Below are 12,791 nucleotides of genomic sequence, written 5' to 3'. Positions count from 1 at the left end.
TACGTCTTGGAAAAATACTCAACCTGCCCACAACTATAAAAACACAATCTGAATTGGCAGGTTGTCTTTTTTTCCATTTTGTTTAACTTCATCCATCCTTACCTCGGCCTCGGGGCCCGCTGTGTGGCTCAGTGGGTCACACAATCACACCTACAGTTTGTTTCCTCTGGTGTTCAACCACAGTGGAAAAGTTTGTTGTACTTTTTCGTTTGGTTCATTAAGGTCGAAATTGCTCATTTACAAGTGAAACAGGGGTCGTAAACAAAAGTCACACGACTTACAAGTAACGCATTTGTTGGACAGAGTTTTGGAAATATGTCCGCCTGCCAGGTTGGCAGCTGCAAAGACTCTAAACTGTTCCATTTTCTGTCAACTTAAAAGAAAAAGCATAACATGAAGACGTTATCTCTGGTCTAGCTGACTCTCTGAAGAACCTCATAATCTTTGTTATTTTGTGGTCTTTTTTCTTGGTTGTCCATTCTCTTGTTTGTTTTCTTGAAGATTGAGATTGGGCGGTTTGGTGACATCATTTGGTGTGAACCCAAGTTCAAATGACATCATCCTGGTCAAACAAATGGAGCTGAAGGAGGAAATACTTCAGACCAAATAAACCTCCCTAAACATATTTAGCATGGACTGCAATGCTCCCATCCCAAAATTAAGATATTCACTTGTCAATGTTTGTGTCTGTTGTTGTCTTTCAGGGTGATTTATCTTCAAGTGAGCATGAATGATGGTCTGTCTTTCATCAGCAGCAACGTGCACATCACCACCACGGAGTGTGTAAGTGACCGCTTCTCATACAGCCGTGGCTATGGGGAAAGTTCTCTGTTCGTGTGCTTAACATTGGCTAGTATTGCAGATTATTCAATGTGTGGTTCAGGAAAATCATATTAGATTATCTTAAAATAAAACATCTGTGTTTTTTTGGTTTTGGCTAAAAAGAACCAAACTTTTTTCTTCTGTGCAATCCCTCTTTGAGAGGCAGCAAAAGTTTTTTCTAAAAGTGTCTTCTTTGCACCCATATGTCTTTACATCACAGTGACATTAAACACTGTTTGGCATTGAACTTTTGTTTGGAGACGACAGTTTCTCCAAAGATAAAAGTATAGATTCTATCAAGTTTTTAATTTTTTTTATTAAATATCAAATAGGTTTTTCATTTATCAATCTAGTGCATGTGGTTTCTACCCTTCTACTTCCTTCTTATTGTGTCCTCTCCAACCATATTGCTTTCCTAGAAGTTCGTTGTTTTGTTCTCTGCAGTGAGTTTCTTTACCCTCTTAATCTCTTTCATCCTCCCTTTTTCAATTTTGTTATTTTCCCCTTTTTTCTGGAGCCAAACCACAGGGGTTGTAGTAGCAATACACGCAAAAAAGGCCCTCCAAACTCCCCCAGGGTGGCAGGAGACAAGAGGTTAAAGAAGCATGTTCATGACCACAAAGCTACCAGCTCACTGAACTAAAAGTAAAAGCATGCAGGCACATCTGCAATACTTTGAGCAAGGCACTTACAGATCAGTTCCTCAAATCAGGCTGAGTGAAAAGACTCTTGTAGCTCCCAGGTGTATGAATGTAGGCAATTGTGTCAATGTGAAGCCGGGTAGAGCTTCATTTCCTAAAAAACAAAATTAAACAAGATTTTAAAGCAACCTCTCAAATAAAACACATATGTTGAGACATATGGGCTGGAGCCACAGTACATTCCCACCCAACCCTCAGTCCATGTGCCATCATATCCATGAAAATACTGAATTCAAACTGCTTTTTTGTGGTTCATGATATACTACAGAGCTCAATTAGACATACCATTGTAATTAGCTGCCTCTCGCCACTAAACTAAATCATATAGTCTGAAGTCACACCAGGCATAAGCAGTTGCTAACTTGAGATGGGTAGGCCTTGTATGTCTATGAAAAAGTCTATTAAAAAAGTTGAGGTTGAAAACAAACTCAACAAACATGTGACCCCTCCCAAAAACATTCACCAAGCCCTTGTAAGTCCACAAAATACGCCTCTATAGCATTGTATAGCACATACACGCATCATATGTGCAAGAGATGAGGCCATTGTTTAAATTTCCTGCATTGTTTGCTAAACCATTGTTTAACAAAGTCTGCTAACTCGTCAACCGCTAAAGTTTATGATAATCACAAACTTGCTGATTGGGAGATTCTAACAAATAGTAACTTGATTCTAGTGTTCGGTTTTCTGCTATGGACCCCACCGCTGAGTTCAGATAAATACACCCGTGTCTTTGCCACAAGATAGATAGGGGAAAGTCTAACCACATGTGATCCTCAACTGTGGTCTGTAATGAGAACCATGTTTGGCTCATGAACGTCTGCCTCATTGAAAATAAGTAATGTAGCTGATGGATTCATTTGGGGATCACACAACTTGTATGTTTTTTTTGTTTGTCTCATCATCAATAAAAACAAAAAAACATGAATATGAAAAGTGACAACGATCAGCCACCTCTGGATACATAGTGTCTGGGTTCTGTGCATGTGATGGTGTAGTAATGTACTACTGCATGTGTGTGTGTGTTTCCTAGTTTGATGGCACCATCCTCCTCATCACCCTGCTGGTGTTGTTCCTCCTGCTGGCCCTACTCTTCATGTGGTGGTTCTGGCCTCTCTGCTGCACTGTGGTAAGAAACACAAACTACATTCAGGAAGTGGTCGATTTTTAACAGCAACATTTAAAATTAGAATTATCCAGAGCCTCCAAAGGTCTCCCCACAAAAACAAAAAATCATGAAACCCTTAAGAGTTCCTTTGAGAGCTGATGTGATTAATGTCTTTGTGAAAAGCTAAACGATACCTGTTGTTTCCACCTCTCCTGAACGTGTCATGTCTCATATGCTTTCACAGGTGATCAAAGAACCTCCTCCTCCACCTCCTCCTGAGCCTGTGAGTCAAAGCACACACACATACATTTACCTACCAAAAAGCCTGAATAGGAATGTGTATCTGATAGAGTATTCAAAAATCCAAAAACCAAAAGAAAATAGTTTTGACTACATCTCTGTGTTTTTGTAACTATCAGTAGCACATTACAAAGTTTATATAAGCTAGAAATAGATCATTCCAGTTTATACACATATCTGTGCTCAGCAAGTATCATTTAACAAACATTTTTAAGTGGCTTGTAGTCAGTATTTACTTATGTTTATGACAACAAGTGTACAAAAGAGGGGAAAAAGTCAGGTTTTGTGTAATTATTTGTGTTTTAGGAGTCAGATGATGAAGACGGCCTGCCCAAGAAGAAGTGGCCCACTGTGGATGCCTCATATTATGGAGGAAGAGGAATCGGAGGGATCAAGAGGATGGAGGTGACAAGATGATAAATGCACATGCATATTGTTTACAGACAATTATCATTAAATCTTTAATTTCAAACAACAGATGGAAATCAGACCAGATTGGTTTACATTCATTGCTTCTTTGTTGATTTTGTAGGTGCGTTGGGGAGGGAAAGGCTCGACCGAGGAGGGGGCAAAGCTGGAGAAGCCGAAGAACGCTGTGGTGAAAATGCCGGAGCAGGAGTACGAACCCTTCGAGCCCAAACCTAAGAAGTCCTCCAACAAGAAGCCTCCTCAGAGCCGGAAGTGGTACACGCCCATCCGGGTAAATACAACCTCAGTTTCCCTCAGGACCCAACAGACAATGGGGCACTGTAGCCACAACTCTTTTAATATAACTGCATTTATTTGACTTATTTATAGTGAATCTATGGATGCATCTTGGACTATGTTCATATGTGTGACTGCATTATTACCGTCTTGTCAGCTTTTCAGGAACTTGAAAATCTGCTTTGTTTACAGTTTGACCACTGTGCATTTTTGAGCTTGAGCCTAGTGAGTTTCAAATAACTGAGGGTGGCAGAAAATCTCTCAACCCACAGAGAGAGAAGCTTGAAATCCTTCCACTGACTTTAAAAACTGAAAAGTACCAAGACTGGAATTTCACAAGACAGCAGGGACGAATAAAGTCTGTTCTCATCATGTTTATGTAGAATAATTAGCTGCATAAACACAAAATTCACCAGCTATCAAGATGAACATGTAACCAAAGAAATATACATCTACTACTATAACATCTACTCCACACAGTGAGTCATTATTACACTTGGCGTCAGTATTATTTGTGCTTTTATCACTATACAATTCACCTCTGTGTAACAACGCTGGCCTTTCATATAGTAGCTGTACTTACTGTTATCTGTACACACTGCTACCCTGTTCACAGTCAGAGCAGGAAAAATACACACTGACCAGTCATTACTTACTGTACACACCTTATGTAAGGAGCAGAATTCCCCTCTTAATCCAGCTACCACCAAAGTTTGGCTCAAAACGTGACATGACCATGCAGCTCAGTTAAAAGTTATATCAATTTCAGTATTTTTAGACGTCTCACTGGAATGTTTATCCAGGGTTACTTTAATTGTTATTTTTGGGATTAATATTTCTTTCCTGTGTATTAAATGTAAGCTTCTACTCAGATGCGAAACATTTTTATCATTTTTTTCCTCCCTGAAAGGTTGGGTTATGGGTAAGAAAAAAAAATCTAACTACTTCATTTGTAGCAACGGAGAAACATATTTAAGAATAATTAAATGTTCATAACTTCATATAACTTTAGTAAATAATCAGCACAATTTCAACCAGAGAGGAAGGAACTAATCAGTAAAATCAGCTGCTGCAGAGTGTGGAGGGGACTAAAAACCTGCCGAGTCTCGTCTTTGATGGTACACAGTTGAGGCCACAGACCGAAAGTTTGCTGATACAGTAGAAACAATATGAAAAGGTTTGGTATCCAGATGTGTCCAGATGTTAAATCTCTCCTTCTTTTCTGTCTTCTGTTCAGGGTAAACTGGATGCTATCTGGGCTCTGTTTCGCCGCGGGTATGACCAGGTCTCTCTTATGAGACCCCAGCCCGGGGATAATGTGAGTACCTCAGCAGTGCACCATGGAAATATTTCATTTCATCAAATGCTTCCCCCCACACCCACTCACATTCACTTCCACATTTCTGGCCGTGTTTCCTCCCTCCTGCAGTGTTTTATACCTGTGGTGACCCACAGCTATAACACCCTCTCTGTCAACCTCCTCTATCTCATATATCATGTTTTGCCTTTTGTTCTTGACATTTTGTTGAGTTCACGGTGTAACTAAGATTAAAAGTTGTTTTATTTTCTGGCCAACCATAAGGAAGATGATGTATTTGATCTTACATCAACTGAACATTACTGTTGCTTTGCCTGTCAAGCTTTCTGTTCTTGTACCACTAAACATTTTCAGTAATTTTTTAAACAATGAGTGCTTAATTTGAAAGACCTTCTCATTTCTAGTCAACCATTGATTTCAACGGCAAAAAATGATAACTGTTGCTATCAGCTGTAGCCATGAGTTGGTTGAAAACACCTCAACGTGACTTTTTAAGGTTTAAAACTGTTTCTCTTTGAAACAGGAATCCTATAAAATTGCATTTAATGAGCAATAAATGCCCCAAAAAACCTGAATCCTGAAATAACAAAAGAGTATTGCTCTTGGCTTGCAGTGTAGTATTTCAGTGTTTGGCTATTTAACTCACATACTTTAACAAGCTAACAGACATGAGATTTAAGCTTTATTGTTCATATTTTCACTTTTAATGTTACAAAAGAAAAGGTTTTTAGAATGAGGATTAATCAATATGATTGGTAAAAGTAAAGCTATTGGTAGTGTAAATGTCCACAAATCCAATAAATTAGGACAGACCAGCTAACGTTAGTTTATGCTCAGATCCAGGATTAGCATGTACACAGTGGAGATGGTGTTAACTTTTATTATTATCATTATTTTAATATGAACACACAAAATAATTAGCATGAAAAGTGTCTTAGTCTTAAATGCAATGCTGGGTTAGGTTACTAGAGTACAGTAGAAAGGTAGTTAGCTGCAAGCGTTAGCTTACACAAGAGCAGACAAACAGACTGTTTCCTTTCTCTACATGTTATAAGAAAATCACTCTTATAACAGCCTAACCTCTTCAACATGTGACAAAATCTTTAGCTTGACAGACAGTGCTCTTATTGGAAAATAACTGTTCAGGGAAGGGGTTTAGCAAACGGTCAATTTCTTACTGTATATGTATACTGTACATACATTAATTTAACAGTGTCCATAACAATATACATACATGCTAGACTGTGTACATTCTGAGGTAGCTTCATTTATGATAAATGAAGTATCAGTTATATAGTCAAATGGGTGATAATCCACACTATGGGGAGAAAATTCATTTCTGAAGGACAAAAACTTCTGTGGAGATTAGTCATCCTGTCCTCTATCTGTCTCTCTGTCTCATTCTCTCCTAGTGTTTCTGTGCTGGCTAACACCTCAGCTGGCCCAGCTCCATCCTGTTGAGCCAGGCTCACTCTCACACCTGCTTTATATTAGTCGCCATAAATCAGATAGAAAGCAGAACCGCAGCTCACGCTCACACACATCCTTGTAGCTCGATAGGGGTATTTTCTGCTGTCCGTGTGTGTAAGCTGGTAAAAATTCTCTCCTCTTCTCAGATGAGCCACATGGTTTAGCTTTAATGCCCCTGAGACTTTGTATCAAAAAGCCCTAGATAGTTTCGTTTGAATGTCGGGGAGAAGATGAGAATTTACTGGGTTTAGAAAGCAGATTTATAAATCCCTCTGACAATTTGATGTTTAAATATGTTCTTGTGATCCTGTCAGTGGTGATTTATTTTAGGTGACTTGGCTTTTAATGCAGGTCAGATGAAACAATATGATAATGTTAATCATCATTCATCAATGTCTATTTTTCACTTTATTCCAGACCGCTAATGCTGCTAATCAGGCCTCATCCCAAGCACTAGTTAAAATGATGCCTTATTAGCATAAAGTGTTCCAATAATCCTTTTTTAACGTGAATTCCACATTTAAGAGTGGCTTCTTGGCATCACAAACAGGTACAGAGACAGGAATTACCACAAGATAAGCTTTCACCACTTTGAGACAAAAAAGCTTACAATTACATCTTTACCAAAGCAAACCACCAGCCATATAGATCAAATTTCACATCCTTCATCAACAAATCTCTTATCCAGGGAAGCTTTTAGCAATTGCTGTAACTTCTACATGATGAAATGCTCATTTTCTTGAAGAAATCATGTCTCTTTCCACTCAAGTCATCGTAAGTTTGTTAAAAAGCATGAAGCAGAAGACAGAAACTTTTCCCATGTGCCAGCAGGCCGGCTCATTTCCAGGTAGTGTGATGTTTTATTTCACAGAGGAAAGAGTGGAAACAAGCGTTGGGCACCTCATTCCTTGCTTTAAGTGTTACCTGAAATATATTTCATTTTAAATTTCCTGCCAGTGCCTCAGTCCTACTGTGAACAGGCCTTTTAGAGCAAAGTTTCACACTCCAAACCTGGCTGGCTTTCCTCTTAGAATTTTTCTTGATTGCTCCATTGATCAAAACTCTAAACACAAATGTTTAACTGCACACTAATCTTCACAAACGTCCATGTAAAAACCAAACTCTCCACTCAAAACCATACAATCTTACATCTTAATCAAACTTTGCCTTCTGACATCACACAAAAGCCATCAAACCCACATATACACTGCAAAACAACATCTGTCCTGAGGTTCTGATTGGTGTGTAAGCAGTTTTAATTCTTATTGTTTCCAACTTAGGAATGTGCGTTAATTGGGTTCCAGCTGTGATGACTTGAGTTAGTAATATTGAATGCCAGTGCCTTCTAAATGAGCACATGAGTGAAAAAAGGGGAATGGTGTTTATAGTTTTGGGAAATGGGTCTGTCTTTGGTAGATGGCGTCATGGTTTGGGATGTTTAGTTAATAGGCACAATTTTAGTGTGTAAGCCATCGAGAAAAACTGTAATAGGAGCACACACTCAAGGCCAAGTTGGCAGAGTTCAGCCTGGATTTTTAATTGGTTGTTCTGTTGCCATGGCGCGCTTTTCATCGCCATGCCTCAGCATCAGTTGAATGTCACCCCTGGGACCAGCCGGGCTACGATCCTGAACAATGATGGTTCATGTGTGGGCATGCTTACTGCTGTGTTATTTTAACAATTTGTATACACAAAGTCATTAAAGTAAAATCACAAAATCACAAGCAAAACCTAACTATGGTTCATTGAGCAAACAGTCTGTCTGTGATCTCTGCGTGTAGATCACTCTTATCAATGATTCCTGAGCTCCTTTCTTTTAGTGTTCATACACACACGCACAATCATTTTCTCTCTCCCAGCAATAAACCCAGTGACCCCCTCTGCATGTGTGTCACCCAACCACATCCATTACAATGACGTATTACAACACACACACACACACACACACACACACACACACAGTTGCTGATGTACACTGGTCGCTCTCTTTCTCTCTCTCTTTCTCATTCACATAAACATGTGCCTCCCCCGGGAGGCAGTTAGCTGGCTAAAAGAAATGAGGTAATACCTAAGGCAGATGATTGCCAGAACTGTCTCCACCAACCGACTGACCACTTCTCACACACACACACACACACACACACACACACACACACACACACACCGACACGTTTTGCCCAGGCTGAGACAATTTTATGACCTTGGTGAGACTGTAGACAGTGGAGGAGGTCAGCGAGAAAGAACGGGGCGAGTGTGGCTTTCTTTAATCCTGGAAAATGTTTAGAGACTCAAACCGCAGCCAGGCGCTAACAGAACGATGTATACATGAGGCGAAGCTGAGTTTAAAAAACAAAAGCACACTCCAACATTCTGTATTCTTTATAGATATGTAGTATTAAATCCTTAGTTACTTACTTAAAAATATGTACTGTATTGTCATTATTGTCGAGTGAAATCCATTTAAAAAGAATAGTTTGAAATTGGGGAAGTACATTTATTAGCTTTCAGGAGGAGAGTTAGATGATAGTTAAATATAGAAAGACTGGAAAAAGCTAGCTCTGTAAAGAGGTCACATTTCTTCCTACTAGCATTTCCACTTTTCCCCATAACCCCCAATAAAACAGCAAATTGTTACTTTTACACTTCTGCTTTTGCACAGATTAAACAAACACCATATACAGGTTATTTAGTGAGCTTTAGTGGTGCTGGTATTCAGCCAGACCAGTTGTTTCATTTTATGTCCAGTCTTTATGCTAAGATAAGCTAAGTTAAGTTAGCTTCATACTTGACAGACAAATAGACAAGAAAGGGAGTGATCACATTTCCCAAAAATGTGAAATTATTGCTTTAATACAAACAACAGAGCTTCATAATATTGAAAGGAGGAAAACAGCACTGCAACTTGTTCTGTGATGCTTAATGACACAAACTCTGGGTCAACTAGTTTTCCAGAGCAGATGTAATCTTTAACAGCTGGAAACAAAAAAAGCCAAAAAATTCAATTTGCTCTTCAACAATTCCTTTCTTGGATGGAGACAAGGTGCAGCAGTAGTGAAGACAATACATCTATATATATATATATATACACACACACACACATACTGTAGCAAAAAGAAAGCCATCTTGAGACATCTCCTCTCCATGGATATCTATGAGCCAAGAAAATAGTTTAAAAGAATTTGAGGAGATTTGCACACATGCTTTTTGCTCACATGTCTAGGAATGCCAGACTGGATTAGTGGTAACAGACCAGAAACTGGTGGTTGCTGCTAAATACTTGTCCTATTTCTCCTGTTGTTGTTGTTTAGCATTCAACAGCTTATTTACCAACTGGGATGAATGGAATGTATCCTTTGTGACAGTTTTTAATGGTTTCATGCCAATTTTGAGAGAGAGAGACAGAGACAGAGAGAGAGAGAGAGAGATTAATGCATGCCTCAGCCCATTCTACATAGTCTTACATTTTGATTGTCCAGCTTCTTGTTCCAACAGTAGCTGTACTCTGCATTTGACCGGATGAGAAGTGAGTTGAAGTTCAGCGTCAGTGCTGGAGACGGGTTTGCGGTAGATGTAGAGATGTTCAGCTAAATGAAAGAGGACAGGATTGGTCAGCTGAAACAGAGGGCAAAAGTTTAGAGTGGGATATTAGAGAATTGCCTCAATACATTTTCTTTCTGGTATTGTTTTCTCTTCTCCGGCTCCCCTCTTTAACTTTGTGTGTAAGGTTATTTTTAAGATGGAATCAACTTTGCTCACAGCTTCACGAGTGACATCAATTTCTGTTCACTTATTTTCCACTCCTTAAAACCATGGTCTGTGGCTCCAATCACTGATACTGGTTATTAGTAGATTAGCATTACTTCACTCCAGTGGCAGCCAACCGCATGCAGAAGGAGTGGGCAACAGCAACCTTGGTTAATGTGATATTTTACAAGAAGCTTATGAGTGAAACGTGATTTATTCCAGAACCAATTCAGTTGTTTTACATTACGATAAGTCAGACTTACACTGGTGTAACTAACATTCATTGTATCCCATTCTACCCCCATCACAAGTAAAACACACAAATGCCTGTACAGCAGACTCATCTTCCACACCCCAATCCTTCCCTATACCTTCTTTCTCCATATGTTCTCAGCATGACTTGGGGAACTTTTCAAAGTGAGTCACAGTGTCCGTACAGAACAGTACAGAACATTGGACTAACCGGGATCAGTTGGAGTGGGGGCGTCAAAGCAGGGATTTAAATGTAATCTGGAACACCAGCTGCCAGACACACACACACACACACACACACACACACACAAACATACAAAGAGTAGTGACTGTACCTACCATGACCTGAGTTGAGTTTGACTGAGGCCTTCTTAGCCCAGATGTACTTTGAATTAGACACCTGTGTGTGTGTGTGTGTGTGTGTGTGTGTGTGTGTGTGTGTGTGTGTGTGTGTGCGTGTGCGCGTGCGCAAGTGTGTTTGTACCCGAATGAGTGTGTGCGTGTGTACATTTTCGCTCTAGATTTGAATTATTTTTCTAGACCTAAAAACCTACATTCAGATTTTGTTGTTTCTTTTTTTTTCATAATCTTTATAAATCTCTCAGACCAAGCTGTCTCAACCTTTTGGAAACTTAAAAACTCACCTACAAGTTAACAAGACAGGGACTGTCTCCGGAATCACTATAAATGGTTCACTGCAATGCACACAGCTAGCATGGCTGAAACCTACATCAAATCAATTGCAGATTGGAACCTGAACTGTTTTTAGTCTTACATGTCTCTTTTCTTTCCTTCAGGGTCGATGCATCAACTTCACAAGAGTGAAAGAGGAGTCAGCAGCGGCATACAAGGCCACACCTCGCACCCCGATCCACACGCCTATGCCACCACCACCGCCACCAGACTACCAGCCTGTGACCCCCACTCCATCTCCCACCACCTCCAGTCCTCCACCCAGATCACCCCCTTGCGGCCAGCTACCCCCAGGACCACCACCAGCCCGCACACCCCCTGGACCTCCCTGTGCACCGCCATCGCGTCCTCCACCCAGCCTCCGACCATGAATTACACAGACAAACCCCTCCCATTCCCCCACGGACCCGCTTTGATATATCACAGACTTACTGCTCTGTTGACCAGGCTGTGGTCCTCGCTGCCAAAGATTCTCCTGCTATAAGCCAAAGATCAGCAGTATTTTGAATCCCTGGCTTGTGTCGTTCTCCGTTTCTCTTGTTGTATGTGAGAGACTGTCAAGTCAAACTTCAAACCGAAATCTGCACTTTGCATATTAGGAAAGAAAGGTCACTCATGATATGATTCGAGACTTTTTTTCAAGAACAATGTTTTCTGTTTGTCACCTTTCAAAAGTTAGTACATATAATCCACTGCCCAATACTTGTGCCACTTAACATGGTAAATTCTAGAGGGAAAAAAAATGTTGGAATAGCAGAGAAACGTCTTAGGAAAACTGTATTTTTGCTGACCTCAGTGCTCACCACTTTATGATTATGACTGTTTGACTTGATGATCTGTCTCATACAGAGTGAACAAGGTGATTTGGGGAAATATTTTACTCAGTGTTGGCATTTGTGAGATCGGGGAGGATTGTTGCTGGACAGCAAAGCATGTAGGGACAAAAGTCCACAGAAGAATACTGCAATGGATGAAATTTCTTTGTTGTCTTAATCAACTACTGAGTTATGCCATTGTGATCGAGAGTTAAGGTGAAAAGTAGGTTATACATGGAAAATCTGAGATGAAAAACGTTTAGCAGAATGGATTGGATTGAGTAACTAAGATTAAGTACGTCTGATTTGCTGAAATTTGGCATTTTGGAAATTGCATTTTTGAGCTTGTTACTTATGTTTTTGTACCTTTTGCAATGTTTCTTGTATCCAACAACATACTAAGCCAACAAATTCCAATCCTTTGATACAGAAATTAGCAAAATTATAAAGTTAGGCAATTTGTGGTTCAGTTTTTGTACTATTCAGTGACAGGGAAGTGTACAGATGTTTTATGGAAGGTATGTTTTTACAATATATGTTCAAGATGCGTTTTTTGAATGCTACGTTGGTTGATATATTTGAGGCTTCGGATTTTGTCCTTAACCACCCTTTCATGTAGCTAAATTTAGAATACAGCAATATATATTTTTTTGTTTTTTGGTATCTGCGCACATAGACTGCTGGGCAACTACAGTATGTATTTGTTTTTATTAACATATGGACATTGAAACTCATGAAATTAAGCAACCATAAATCAGGTTAAGGTCTCTCCTTATGTTTTATCCACAATCCTGATACTGTACTTTGATACCATTATGTGTGTTTTATGTCTTCAGTTTTATCATCACCTGTCACATTGCAAC

The 12,791-nt window shown here is 39.6% G+C and overlaps 1 protein-coding gene across 1 annotated transcript in view; it reads left to right on the top strand.

Moving 5' to 3' along the window:
• antxr1c (ANTXR cell adhesion molecule 1c) overlaps positions 1 to 11,604 on the top strand; it is a 35,374-nt gene extending 23,770 nt beyond the window's left edge. The window contains exons 12-18 of the mRNA XM_053342009.1: positions 705 to 783; positions 2,557 to 2,652; positions 2,876 to 2,914; positions 3,238 to 3,336; positions 3,464 to 3,631; positions 4,874 to 4,954; positions 11,218 to 11,604. Of these exons, the coding sequence (XP_053197984.1) occupies positions 705 to 783; positions 2,557 to 2,652; positions 2,876 to 2,914; positions 3,238 to 3,336; positions 3,464 to 3,631; positions 4,874 to 4,954; positions 11,218 to 11,484 (829 nt within the window). The 3' untranslated portion in view covers positions 11,485 to 11,604. The remainder of the gene's footprint in view (positions 1 to 704; positions 784 to 2,556; positions 2,653 to 2,875; positions 2,915 to 3,237; positions 3,337 to 3,463; positions 3,632 to 4,873; positions 4,955 to 11,217) is intronic.
• Positions 11,605 to 12,791: the final 1,187 nt, after the last annotated feature.

The sequence above is a fragment of the Scomber japonicus genome, chromosome 20 (genome assembly GCF_027409825.1).
Source record: "Scomber japonicus isolate fScoJap1 chromosome 20, fScoJap1.pri, whole genome shotgun sequence".
NCBI lineage: Eukaryota > Metazoa > Chordata > Actinopteri > Scombriformes > Scombridae > Scomber > Scomber japonicus.
This window is presented reverse-complemented; position numbering and strand designations above follow the sequence as displayed.